At 45.4% G+C, this 14,477-nt stretch overlaps 1 protein-coding gene across 8 annotated transcripts in view; it reads left to right on the top strand.

Moving 5' to 3' along the window:
• The window catches only part of LOC147880225 (leucine-rich repeat-containing protein ODA7-like), a 57,066-nt gene that overhangs the window by 14,547 nt on the left and 28,042 nt on the right, over positions 1 to 14,477 (top strand). For 7 of the 8 annotated variants that reach the window (XR_015540590.1, XR_015540589.1, XM_087371158.1 and 4 more), the window contains exon 5: positions 13,419 to 13,490. The exons of the other annotated variant lie outside the window; for it this stretch is intronic. Coding sequence is in view for 5 of the 7 variants with exons in the window: in XM_087371158.1 (XP_087227284.1) it covers positions 13,419 to 13,490 (72 nt within the window). In the remaining 2 variants the exon portion in view is untranslated. The remainder of the gene's footprint in view (positions 1 to 13,418; positions 13,491 to 14,477) is intronic. 8 annotated transcript variants of the gene reach the window in all.

The following is a 14,477-nucleotide window of genomic DNA, read 5'->3' as shown; positions in this document are numbered from 1 at the left end:
ACTGAAACCTGCCTCAAGGCTAACAAGAGGGTGGTAGAACAGTAACCAAACAAAAGCCTTCACATTTAAACTCAGCAAACACTCCACAGACAAAAAGGGGGAGCTAGAGCGCTCCTGCTCCATAGACTGGACCCAAAGCCTTGGCGCTTCTTTCGGTATTTCTTTATTAATTGAAGAGTGCCACAAAGAGATTTTACACGTTAGTACCAACTCACACACATTCAATACTCTTCCCTCACTCCAAGGCATCAGTATCACAACATATTAGCCCTGCGGCTCTGCTATCACAACATGTGACCATAGGCATCCATACTCAGTGCAAACACCTGCATTTAACCTGAGAGTGCCTTCTAGCAGCCCAAACAAGGCCACACGCTCCCCAGACAATCAAAAGTGTCCACTGACTCATTGGAATACCAAACAATGGGTGAAAGCATCATTGAACTGCCCATAGAGATCAGAAACACGAACAACCTCTGAAAGCATTCATTGCTAAGAAAGTCTCTTAAAAAACACAGCCCAATGCTCATGGGCAATCACTAGAAGGGAGGGGTGCACCTTCCCACCAACCAAGAGCTCAACCAAGCTCATTCATGAGCTATGTGCACACCCCTATCAAGCTGATATGTACCTCCATTCAGCCACTTAGTAGCAGCCCATATTAAAATGGCAAATGGAAGGCTGTCGTACAGCCCATACAACCACGAAGCCAGCACTTTGTAACCAATGGCCATCAAGTAGCCCGAATCTTTCGTACATCCTGTACAATATCTGCTGCTCCGATGTGTACAGCCTGCCAATGGATGCCCATACACACCATACTATGTGCCAGCCGTACACGAGCAAGGAACACCTCCCGTACAGCATTGTTCCGTACAACCCGTGGAAGAGGACTCAAACAATCCGTACATCACCCTACGCAACTGGTTTGCAAACTCGTACGCCATCGCATGTGTAGCCGTACATCACGTACAGTCATCCATACCAGCAATGATTAAGAACTCCGTATGCAATCCATACACACAGACCGTACCACCACCCGTACACGCACTGCGTACACAACACCCGTATCAGCCAACCGTACGCGCAGGGCGAACCAGCTCGTATCAGCCCATACCAGCAGACCGTACGAAATCCGTACTCTGGAACGTTGCCCTTCACTAGGTAACGGTACCGGCTCCTGTGCCCGCCATAGCCATCCTCGGGCTTACTTCAAGGCTCTTCGTTGCTCCTCGTTGCACCCAACTCCCTCCTCAAGGTCCCGTCACCTTTCTTGCTCTAAGGCTTCCCAAGCCTTCCTTTCCAAAATGGGGCTGCATGGGCTTGCCACTTGGCAGTCCATGGCTTGGGTTGCCCCCAAGGGCCTCATTTGCCCCTAGGCCCCCTCTAGTGGGGGCTCTTTAAAGGCCAACCAAAGACCAACTTGAAAGGCGTGAGGTTTTTGGGCCCCTTTTGGCCCTAAACCTTTCAGTTGCCCCCAAGGCACAATTGCCTAGGGGAAACTTGCACACCCACATCCTATGACCTCGCCATTTAATTACCGGGGTTGAGGCCCTTTGTGAGCATCGAAACTCACGCCCTCCTGACATACCCCTCTCTTGAAACCTGGTAAGCATCCTCAATTGCATCTGAATGTTACAAGGATATGCAATAACTGAAATACTTGTGAATATACCATCATAAAAGCATGTATTACCATTGAAGACAGCATATATGATTGTTCAGAACCTAGGATAACATTCCATAGAAATTGCAAAAACCAACTCATAGTGACTAGTACACTGATCATAGGCAGATATATTATCAGCAAGCAGTACCTCGGGTGAAAGAAACAATGTCACCAAGTGACCTCTAGATATCTGAGCATGTCTGTAACATAGAGACAGAGGTACTACCGCCCTCTTGAGCATCAAGCAATGCTCTAGACCTATGCCATGGTGAGCCTGAAGGAGCCACAACCAAGGTCAGCTCAAGATGAAAAGCATCTAGATAGAGCTGTAATAACTGAGGTGTATCTGCCAGATCACCCTCTTCCAACCACTTTACATGTAATGGAGAATAATTTCTGAATTTTACCAAGTAGCAGCGGGAAACTCTACCTCTGATCTTCCTTTCCTTATGTGCCAAAATCTGCTCTGGAACTAGGATCTCATCCAATTCCTCAACCTCTGGTTGGATCTCATCAGGCATATCCTTTGGCACATCACCCTTGAAAGGTTTAAAGAGACTCACATGGAAAGCATTGTGAATCCTTCAGTGATCCGGTAGCTTCAACTTGTAAGCTACATCACTTAGCTTCTTTGAAATCTGAAAAGGCCCATAATATCTCATGCTGAGTTTGGGAAACAACTGGTCTTTGCCCCTTTTCTTTTTCAGCCTTTCCTTTTCAAAGCGCAAAAGAACCCAATCACCTTCATTAAATATCAATTCACGACAGTGACGATCGGCTGCTTTGCCCGTGTCTTCTGGAGGGCCTGCTTCACCTTCTTATATGCTACATCCATGCTTTCAACATACCTATCAGCTTCAAAAATCTTATCTTTTGTATGCAAGATAGGTGGAGCTTTCCTGCCTCCTTCCACTATTTCAAACGGAGCTTTCCCAGTAGAAGTATGCACAGTATTTTTGTAAGAAAATTCTACTAAGGGTAGAAACTGCTCCCATTGTGTCTTATGCTCAGACACATAGCATTTCAGCAAATCAAGAGCAGTCAAATCAGCCTCTTCGGATTGCCCATCTGATTGAGGATGGAAAGAAGATGAAAATCTCAACGTAGTGCCCATATTTTCGAAGAGCCCTCTCCAAAAGAGACTCGTCACGTGCGGATCTCTGTCACTTACGATAGACTGAGGCATCCCATGGTATTTGAAACGTTCTGCATGAACAACTTTGCCATATGATTCGCTGTAATTTTCTTCCTTACTGGAATGAAGTGTGCCTGCTTATTGAACCGGCATATAATAGTCCAGAGACCATCATTCCCGGTAGGCGTCCTAGGAAGATCAAATATAAAATCCATGGCAATGCTCTCCCACGGTCTATCTGAGATTGGCAATGGCTGCAACAATCCAGGTGTCTTCTGCCTATCAAACTTGAACTTCTGGTAGATGATGCATGTTCTGACAAAGGCATCCACATGCCGTCTCAAAGTTGGCCAATGGAAAAAGTGTTCCACTTCTTTAACTGTAGCATCAATGCCTCTATGTCCTACATACGGTGGAGCATGACTTTCTATTATAACCTTTGACCTTAGCTACTTTGTGACACAAAGGCGTCCATGCATCATAAGGAAGCAATCTTTGAGAGTATAATGGTCATGCTGTTGATCATTAGACAGCTGGTCATAAATCCGTGAGAAACACTCATCCTGTGCATATTGGTCCTTCATTGCATCCAACTCACTGTGGTAAGCAATGGTTACTGCGGAAACCTGAGGCTTCCTTGGCAATGTATCAGCCACCACATTCTTTTTACCTTCCACATGCACTATCTGAAAGTGAAATATGGATAAGAAATTGGCCCATCGCATATGCTTCTCAAATAACTTCGTCTGAGTTAGAAAATATCTAAAAAATTGACGATCTGTCTACACTGTGAAATCAGCCCCTGCAATTTGTTTTTCAGCCCACACGAAGGATGCTCCCTTCTTCTGCATAGCACAGAGTGGTGAAGCAATTTCAGCAAAATGGTGTGTAAATCACTTGTAGTACAAGCATAAGCCCAAAAAGCTTCGTACTTCATGCAAATTCTTAAGCTGTGGCTAGTTGCGAATTGCTTCAATCTTCGCGGGATCCATGCGCACCCCATCCTTTGAGATAATGTGTCCCAGAAAGTGAATCTCAGGCATAAAGAATTCACTTTACTTTGCATTTACAATCATCCTATTCTTGCCGAGTTCTGCAAACACGATTGCCAGATGCTTCCTGTGCTCTGCCTCATCTTTTGAGTACACAATCATGTCGTCAAATAAAGTGCCCACAAAAGCCTTATGCTCACGGAAGATTCTATCCATCATCCGATTAAAAGTGGCAGGAGCATTCGTAAGCCCAAATGGCATCACTAAGAACATATACAACCCAAAGTTGGTCGTGAAAGCTGTCTTGGACACATCCTCTGGATGAATGCGTATCTGATGATACCCACTCCTGAGATCTATGCGACTGAAAATGGATGACTCGTCCAATCTATCAAGGATATCATCAATCCTTGGAATTGGAAATCTGTTTTTAATGGTTATCTTGTTGTTGAGTAAGAACTGGGCTGAATCAGCCCCTTATCCAAAAGGTCCTTCACCTAGCTCATGATTTCTTCTTGCTGAGCTGCACTCACCCTATAAGGTGCCTTGTTTGGTGGACTACTCCTTGGCAACTATATCAATTGCATGATCCTCAGGCCTCTCAAGTGGAAGTTCACCTGGCAACGAGTCAGAAAACATTCGCTAAACTGATTTAGGAAACTTGTCCGCTCTTTATCAAGCTTAGAGATTACAAATTGTGGATCGCCAGACCTAAAATCCTTTGCAAAAACTAAGTATGCAGAAATAGGATGTTTCATTACTAAGCATATAGCTGAAGCAGGTACAAGAGGGACTGACTCTCCCTTTAGTTTGACATCCAAAACATGCTTCTTTCCTCTATGTTCCAGGGAGATATTCTGATTATATGTGTCCACCAAAGCATGTATCCTGTGACACCAAGGCATTCCCAACAAGACATCACAGCCCTCAAGAGGCATTATATAAAATTCCTCGCTGTCCACAAAGCTCTGTATATGTAATTGGAGCTTTCCAATGATAGGGGTAACGGGAGTGCTAAAGCCAAGACAAGCCAATCCTGCTTCACTCATAGGTCTCATCTCCTCCGCACGGATTCCAAGTTTGCTTGCCAATTTTAGGAGAAATTGCATGAGCACCTGGGTCAAAGAAAATCAATGACATCTGATCCTTGACTTTGCCCCATGCCCTCTAAAGCTCAGTAGCATCATCATTTGGCTGCTCACTGATAACATCAGGCATTAATCCTACAGATGGTTTAGGCTTCTTGCCTTTTTGCTCTTTCCACTTTCCCTTTTTGCTCACGTATTGGGCAATCCCATGGCATATGGCCCTCTTTTTTACAGTGAAAGCATTTATTAGCCTCCATCAAGGCTTTCCTTTCCTCACGTGACAATGAATTAGAACCTGGCCTATCACGCTTCTTACCTTTGTTGAAAGGAGGCTTGAAAGCATTCCCTGGCTTCCCTGCTTTCTTGAAACTCTCAGACTTACTGTTTTTATACCCGCTGGTTCTTCCCAACAATAATGCATCAGCTGTGGTAGCATTCTCAATAAGTTGAGACATGTTGGTAACCTTTGTTTTAGTACAGTAATCTCTGATTTCCTTTGACAGCCCACAACAGTATTTTTCAATTTGTTCAGACAAGAGAGCTTCCCAAAACTTTTTGTTGTACTCTTCCAAGTTATGACAGTGAGCTGCACCCAACTTGTGGGCAAGGGCATTGGCGGGAGGGAATGTAACACGGGAGAATTCCTTCATGCCAATATAGTGGTCAACCAGGTAGCTGAAAACAACTGCTTAAACTGAACCCAACTCGTGGGTGCTCTATTTTGGACAAAAAATTTGCCCACCACTGTAGAGCATTCCCCTTTAAGAAGGTGGCTGCCTTTCACATTTTAGACGACTCAGTAAAGTTCCCTCCTGAGAAGGCTGCATCAAACTGCTGTCTTGAGCCCCATTAAAGGTTTCAAACTTCATTGCTGCACCACCCTCTTTGTAATCTTTTACCTTCCCTTTGGGTGCCGGATTATCATTCATAGGTGGCTGCAAAAAATGGAGGTTGCATTGCATTCCCTCCAGCCTGTCCTGCATTACCACTACCCATTAGAGGGTTTGTCAAACCTTCCCCAAGCATACCAAACATACCTGTAGGAGCTCCAAAGGTTCCTGTCCTTCCACTTTGCATTCTTGGCTGCATGCCAATATTGCCATACATCATGTTGGGAATTGCGGGCTGCATTTCCCCAAATACATTGCCTTGCATCCCTTGCATCGCAGGCTGTAAACCAACAAGGTAATTTCCAAGCATCCCTTGACCATCATTAACTTGACCAGCCATTGCTTGAAATACTGAACCCCCACCAAAATACCCTGGGTGCATAAAGGGTTGGGAAAGATCTTGCTGCCCTTGATTTAGATTCTGAAAATCAGCCCCTTGGCCATGCATAACCATATCAGGACCTGAAAGGGCTGCTGCCCTGCAACTCCCCATACATTTGGCATTACTGGAGGCTGTCCATCCAATGGATTCAATCCAAATGGTTGTTTTTGCTGTTTTTGAACCCGAGTAGGCTCCCCTGAATGAGAATGCTTCTTTCTCTCCTTGGACCTCAAAGGAGTATGCATAAACTCAAGGAACCTCGGGTCTCGCATGAGCTGCGTGAGTGCTCCCATTGCACTCATCACTAACTGTGTCTTAAAGTTAGCGTCAGCTTCCTTTGCATCCTCAACTTCTTTTGACCCTTTTGACTGAGAGGCACTCACACCAAAAGCATTCACCTTTCAGGGCAGATTCCACGTGTTCTTGTTGCCTCTCTGTTGATGAGTGTGTCCAGCATTGCTTCGGAACTGCAAACAGGCGAGGATCATATGGAAGGGGATCACTAGAATGTTGAGCACCTTTATGTGTTATCCTTTCTTCATGTCCTGGGACTTGGTAGCATGGCTCTCTCTTTCAAGGCCTCAGGTGTCATACGAATGCATGTCCTCCGAATCCCAGTCGAAGTCCAATGACGTGTGTATATCTCACTCCCATGTGAGCACAGCTATTTGAAGTGGAGTGGAAAATGTGACCCTCTCTGGAGGAAACTATAGAACCTAGATAGTCCCCTAATGCACCTGATTGACTGCAAAAAACAAAATAAGCTCTAGTCAAAACACGGATGAGGAGAGAGGGAAATGTCATTGAGAATAGGGTCTGACTCTTGTGCTGATGCTGACCTATGGTCTTCTGAGACTGAGGCGGTATACCACTAGCACTGAAATGACTCATGCATAAGCCTCCTCTACAAATGTTGTGACACAACATTTGCTTCCCCGTGAGGTGTTAAATCTCTGAGAAGCATCAACCATACGCATACCTAACAATGCATAAACTAAAACATTGTATGCTGCCCCACAAGGTGCAACACTGACGTCCTCAAGCTCGATTTCTCGAGCAAATGTACCTACCCTAAGATTCCTGCTAAAACAACAATGAAAAGAGGAACCTAGCCAGCTTCAAATGTTGTATTTGATGCGAATCCGAGCTACTCCAAATTGCAAAAAAGGACGTAGCAAATGGTGAGCAGAAAATGAACAGTTTCAACTTCATATGCAACAATTGGAGGGAGCTATTTCGCTGGCAAAGGCTACTGGAAGCAGCACCAAGGCCTGTACTCATATGCAGCAAAGGAGGTACGTAGAAGACAGCAATGATGCACCAAACAAGGCGCAGCCTATGCTGCAGGTGTTGTGCAATCCTTGAAGACCCAACGATGGCAGCAAGATCCAACGATGGTGGCAGGAGGACCCATGATGGCAACATCAAGAAGAGCTACAGTAGCATGCTCCAAGAAAGCAAGACCCATGTGTAGGAGGGAGAAGCGCTCCAAGAAAGACAACGAAGGGAGTTGCAGAAATGGCATGTGGAGATGAGCAAACAAGTGATGGAATGGCGTGAAGGATGGAGGAAGGTGATGGGGGAGAGGAGGGTGGGCAGCAGCAGCAATTGCTCAGTTGAGGTTGTCTGTAAGGACTGCATTTCTTGCCCTTCACAAGGGCAAGTGCCCAGCTTTAGACATTTGACACTCTTCTTTTTCATTGCTTTTCTGGAAATGAATGGGGGCCATGTTACCTCATCCCTACAAGGCGTTTGGGACTGTGGTGCTATGCCTAATTTACTTATAGAGGGTCTCATTCATCTTATCCCAAAGGGGGGGTTGCAGAAGGTTTCCAATCTCTGTTTTGGGCACTTTTTTTAAAATGTTTGCCAAAGCTATCATTTTGCATCTGCAGTCCCCTCTTCCATATCTTATTCATATACGCAGACGGGCTTTGTGCATGGCCAAAGCATTTTTATAATATCTTTTCATTTTGGGAGGCTTCGAAATGGGCTATGCAAAGTGGCCAAAGGATAGCCATTCTACTTTTGGATTTTGATAACCTTACGATAGAGTAGATTGGGATTTCTTGGAGGTACCCTTCGATGCTTTGGATTTTTAGATGCTTGGATTAGAGGGGCTTCTTCTTAGTAGATGTCAGCCCACAGCTAGCCTATTAGAGGGGTCAAGGGAGAGAGATTGTTGGTGATGAGGCAAACTCAAGGAGGGCTTGGTTAAGGAGGTTGGTGAGCTGGTTTCCACTTGTCTGGTTTGCATGGCGAGCTGCATGGGCAGCTTGGAATGCTTGTTCGGAGCATATGGTCTTGTTGTGATCACGGCTACCCTGATCCAGCAGTCGAGAAGAAATGCCTCGTAGAGGCACAACAGCTGGTCCATGAGGACTGCCAAGAAAAATTGGAGGAAAGGGTCAGGACCAGCAAGGGCATGGATAACATACACCCAAACTACCAGGCCCAAAATAGAGCGAAACTAAGGCCGCCTCTACCCTAGAAAAGGTGGTTGAGGAAGGCTCAGAAGGCACTTCGGTGGGATGGTCCCACACCTGGACCTCCATAGGTTCATTGCAATCCCTACGTGAATATAAAGCCAAAAGAAGAGAGTGGTTTTTATATTCCTAATAAATTTTCTGCACATCTGCAGAAATCTCCTAGCATTTCTAACCGTGTAACGAAAGAAGGGGATGCTCTTCTCTCGATTCTCTTCATCAATCCACTGCCACTCTCTAGGGCCCCACTGCAAACATCTGATAGGGACACCTCCATAGAGCCAAAGTCTTCATGAACCTAGAGCCAAAAGAAAAGGGTCGGGATCTAGGTACCATTGTGAATATGTACCTTGCTCCATAAAAGTTGCAACCATGACCGGCTGGAAGGAAACCCCCTGAAGGATATCATTAGAAGACATATGTAGCCTCCCTCTAGACTGAACATCAAAAACCATGGCATCCTCATGTGCATCTTGCAAAGCAATAACCTGAATAGGAATACCCGCCCCAGTGAAAGCACCCAACCAAGTGGAATCCGTAAGGGGCGTTCCATCCACTCCACTGGAATGGCTGCATCAATCTGTTGAATCCTCCCTACACTCCCTTTGAGATGACCAACTGATAAAACTCTCCGATTCTCTAGAAGCTTTCCAAGATCCTATAGTGGATGCAGGGCTTCTCTCCCATCTGGACCACTGCATATAGTGCGAAGTGCCGAGTGGTCTGCCATGCTCATCAAGTATGCTTTCATTCCACATAATGGACTGCCTATCCATTTCTTCACGAGAGGAGGGTGGCACTCTTTGAAGCGTACTTCTGAAGCTATCCCAAGCTTTCAAAATGGCAGCCATAAGAGGAGAGGAGGGAGGTCTGAGCAGGGTTGAAGTAAAAATCCATCTAGTGATGTCCATCCATCTCTTCCCGAGGTGGGAGTACATGTGTGTATGGTGCGTACGAAAAAATCCTTCCAAGGCTCCTGTCGAGGCATCAATCCTTAACCACAATCTTACAAAGCAAGGCCATGCATTGCATGTCTGGGTCAATGATATTAAGACCCCCTTCCCCAGTGGGGAGTATGAGGGTCTCCCAAGCCACCTTGGCTATGGCATCTGCCGTCCCATCAAGTTTACTCCACAAAAAGTTTCTTATAGGTCTCTTGAGCTGACTGATAGTGTCCCTGGAGCAGCACTATCATGAACAAACAAATCAAGCAGTGGCCAAAAACACCTGGTTGACCACCACAACCCCAGATGCCAAGTCTAGCTTGGCCAAACTCTAGAAGAGGAGTTTCCTCCTGATGCTTTCCAGCATCCCACCTACCTGGCATTCCAAATACTTGACAGAAACACCCCTCTGAATCCATGTGAAACCAAAATCAGCTCCCCAGTCTGGAGCGTCCTCATTGCTGATCCAAAAGTCATTGGATTTGTGCCAGTTTATATGTGCCCCTGCCACCATGCAAAACAAATCCAAGGCTGTGTCCTGAAAGAAGTGAGCGTTTGTGGTGTGGCATCCAAAAAAACAACCGTGTCATCTGCCAGCTCATTGTCCAAAAGCTCATCTTCCTGCCTCAATGGAAGTCTCAGCCCAACAAGATTAACTTGAGATCTAATGTAGATACTCATAGGTTCAGCCACAAACAAAAAAAGAAAGGGGGCTAATGGGTATCCCTGATGGACTGATCTAGAGATCCTGAACCTGTCTCCCCTGACTCCTCCAATAAGTACCTGACTGTGGGCTGATCTATAGAGAGTAGATACCCCTCTAATCCAAGCATCTGTGAATCCGAAACGAAGAAGAGTTCCCTACAGAAAGCTCCAATCTACCCTATCATAGGCTTTCTCAAAGTCCAGAAGTAGAATGGCTAGCTTCGTGCCATTGTGCATGGCCCACTCAGAAGCCTCCAAAACGAGAAGATATTATCTGCCATGTACAAAGCCCGTCTGCGAATCATGAATGAGGTATGGAAGAATGGGCTGCAAACAAAGGTTGATTGCTTTCGCCAAAATCTTGTACATAGAGTGATAGGTCTCCATTGGGACCCTCGATAAGTGAGTCAGGCATTGCGCCGAAGTCCCAAACGCCTTACAGGGCTGAGGTAATGTGATCCCCAATTTGATCCCAAAAAGCAACGAAACAAGGAGTCAGTCCATCTGAACCTGGACACTTTTCCTTGTGAAGGCAAGTAAGAGCAGTCCTGAATTTATGTGTTGGTGAAATGTGCATCAAGTGAGACTCTCATATCAGGTTTCACCAATATAGGTATACACTGCCAAGTAGCATCCCTAGCATCTTCTTTGGCCTGCGTGTCTGGATCTGCTCTAAGAAGTGAGGTCTAGTAATCTATAGTAATATACATGACAGCATTAGGATCTGTCTGTAGAATGCCATCTGAGTAAATAAGCTAAGAGACACTTTCTCTACTATGTCTGGGGCCAAGGTAGAGAAAAAATGCTTATTGACCTGCCTCCGATCTGAGTCCATAATGACTCTCTGGCATGAAAGGCATACTCTGCTCTCTGATCTAATAGTGTCTGATCCTGAGCCTTTGCTGCAGCAAGGCGCTCCTGAATCCAAGCATCTGTAGGCCGTTTTTGCTGTTCCTCTGAAGGGCTGTGAGTTACTGACAAATGCCAACCTCTTGCCTGAGAATCTCACATCTCCTAGTGCGAGCAAATGAATGATAAAAATCACTAATATCAGTGAGGGCTGAAGCCACATGTGATGGGTGAGGATGTCCATCCTATGTGTGAGAATCCCAAATCTGCAAAACAACCTCCGTGAGGCCCTTCTTTGCACAAAAGGCACCTGGAATCCTGATACTGGCAGAGTGTCCTCTCATCCGAGGCTCTGAAACCATCAAAACAACCAAAACATGGCACCAGTGCTAATGCATACTGACCCGCCTCTATCTAGAGCCCAATCATCCACATAAAATCTGTCAATCTGTGCATAGATAGGCATCTGCACCCTCCTGTTTGACCAAGAAAACTGTGGCTGAGTGTGAAAAGCATCATCATACGAAGTATCTCTGCCACTGAACTGAAATAGAAAGACATTCCATGCTGCTCTCTCCAACGAGTGAATCCCACCTTCTCTACCCCTTTTTTATCTGAAGGCATCTCAATTATGTTGAAATCACCTCTAATAATCCAAGAATCTGCAATAGAGGACCAAGAGAGCAGTTCCTTCCATAGAAGGACATGGTCCCCTTTAATATTTGTGGCATACAGGTTTAGCGAGCCCACCTTACTTCCCCCAATCAATAAAATAATTCACTGAGCTCTAGAGGGAACAATAATCCCGTGTCCAACCACCAAGGGGAGCATAGCGGAAGAAACAAAAATGCAAGTATCTCCCCTAGTGCCGAGAGTAGGCGACCAAAAAGTGTGTCCTGAAAGTAACTTGCCTGACTTAGCACAATCTCTAGCATTAGTTTGTGCTCTTGAAGAAAGAGTACGTCTATAGAGCCACCTGTTACACCTGGATGAAGTTAGTTACGAATCATCTGCCTACGGTGGCAATGTGATACACCACCTAGGCCCTGAACGCTCTAGCTGACAATCCTCATCAACGAGAGGTCGGGTGAAAGACCTTACCTGACGTGGTGGCAGAGACAATCCTTTCTTGCGAAAAACCCCTCCTATCAAGTGGAGGAAAATCAATAGGGGAAAGAATCCCCACACTTGCAGACGGGGAGGCTCTGTCTATAGGAATCCCGATAAGAGCCTCCCCTGAAGTGGAGGGAACAAACTCCTCCATATCAAACTGTGCCATCTCTGCCAGAGCTACAAAAAAGTTCTTGTGAGCCAAGTCTGGAGCCAGAGTGTGAAGAATCCCTGCACTTGGTGGTGTGGAAGAGATAACCCCCTTACCTCTATCAAGAGAAGTAACATGACGATGCGAAGAAGAAGGGGGCTGCTGAGGTGGAAGGTCAGGGGACTATCAGTGTGAATGCCAGCTCTGACTCTCTCCACGGGTGAACCATGAGTGGGTAACCCCTCTTGCTTTGCAATTGGGGGAACAGGGGCCACCACATCAGCACTAGAAACTATGAATGGGATGTCACCTGCCTGTAAAGATGAATGGTTTGTGGCACCAGCGGCGTCCTCCTGTGCAGAAGTAGGAGCGACAACCCTCTTTTTACCCAACAGGGGACAACAGGAGTAGGACGTGCTGAAGGTTCTGGACGTGCTGGTGCTTAAGGTCCTAGTCAAGTGGCTGGTGCCGAAAGTCCAAGACGATCTGTTGGAGGTCTGGTAGCACGTGTCGAAGGTGCAAGACGCACAGTTTGTGCCAAAGTGGTGGTATGAGAATGAGCTGCACTCGAAGTGGTGGATAGCTTCTGTCTGACTTAATAATTTTTAAGAATCAGTTCAAAAGTTTGATTTTGGCGACCGAGTAGATCTAAAGACAAGAATTACATGAACAAAATTGCAAATCGCACATTATGAATAAGGTGACAATGATTTATATTTTTTACTTTGTTGTGGATTTTGAAAGGATGTAATAATCTTTGCGGTCTGAATAACACACATATGAATATAAAAATGTTTGGCATCCAATGGACAGCCTCATGAGACATTTGCAGTTTTTCATAACTAGAGTAGGAAACATACTTGTGTAAATATTCATTTTTGCAATAATATGAATAGCACGCACATGAACTTCAAATTATTTATCCAAGTACGGACTCGTGAAAAAATTGCAGATTTATCACGATTAGAGTAAGAAACATGGTTGTGTAAGTAATCATTTTACAACATTACTATGCAGAATCTAGTTGAAGACATCAAGGGACTAGAGAATCTCAAAGGATTGGATACAATCGACTTGTCTGACAACCAGGTCTAATGGGTTGTGTTTCTCTCTAAACAATCCTAGATGATGCTATTGTGAATCAAAGAAAACGTTTGTAACATGCTGGTCGGTCTTATAGTAATCCCAAAACACCAACTTTGTTAGGAAATGGAGTCAAGATGAGTCAGTATGGTGTGTTCTAGTGTGAGTTCTAGTCTAGTGTGTCCTATGGATGCCACATGTCACATTGGAAGCTATCCCATATGCATTGGTATTCATATGTGTGTGTGCTCTATATAAGAGTTGTACTTGTCTAGTGTCAAATCAATCAAGTATCAAGGTACAAGCTCTTTGGTCTACATGTGAGTACTTTCGTTTTGTCATTGCTTAATCATTTCATTTCCAGTTCATTATGTCTCTCTTTGAGTATCACCATCTCTCTCCCTTCTCCACCGTGTGCCTTCTTTCCACCTTCCCTCTTCTTCTCACTCTACCTAGAGGATGAGAGAAGCCCCCAAATGGAAGCTCCCCTCTCCTCAAAGGTAGAGCTCCCTTCCAATCCTTATCCTCACCTCGGGAGCTGATGGAGCTACATCAGCCCAGAAGCTTCGCCATCAGCTGCAAACATCAGCCTGGATGCCTCGCCATAAGCAGCCCGTATAGATGTATGATCAGCCGTACAATCGTACGAATTGCAGTACGATTTACGGTACGATCTATCGTACAATCGTATGAACTGCCGTACGATTGATCGTACGCTCAGTTGTACAGTCGTACGATTTGCCGTGCGATCCGTACCCAGTCTCGCCATTGCATCTGCCCGTAATACGCCGTACTGCCACGTACTATCCGTCGTACAACCACGCTGTCCCACTGTATGCTCTTGTCTGACTGTCCATACAGACGTACCAGCCTGCACGTACGGAATGCCCTTTGCCCTCAGAATGCATATACAATGATATGGTCGTGTAGGATAGACTAGGACTTGGTCTATTTTGGTGTGTAGTACTAGGGTACTATATATACCAAGTACTT

This window comes from Dipteris shenzhenensis, chromosome 32, assembly GCF_047967505.1.
Source record: "Dipteris shenzhenensis isolate YYH24624 ecotype China chromosome 32, Dip_SZ_1.0, whole genome shotgun sequence".
Lineage (NCBI taxonomy): Eukaryota > Viridiplantae > Streptophyta > Polypodiopsida > Gleicheniales > Dipteridaceae > Dipteris > Dipteris shenzhenensis.
Note: the sequence above shows the minus strand (reverse complement) of the source record. Positions and strands in the feature narration are given on the sequence as shown.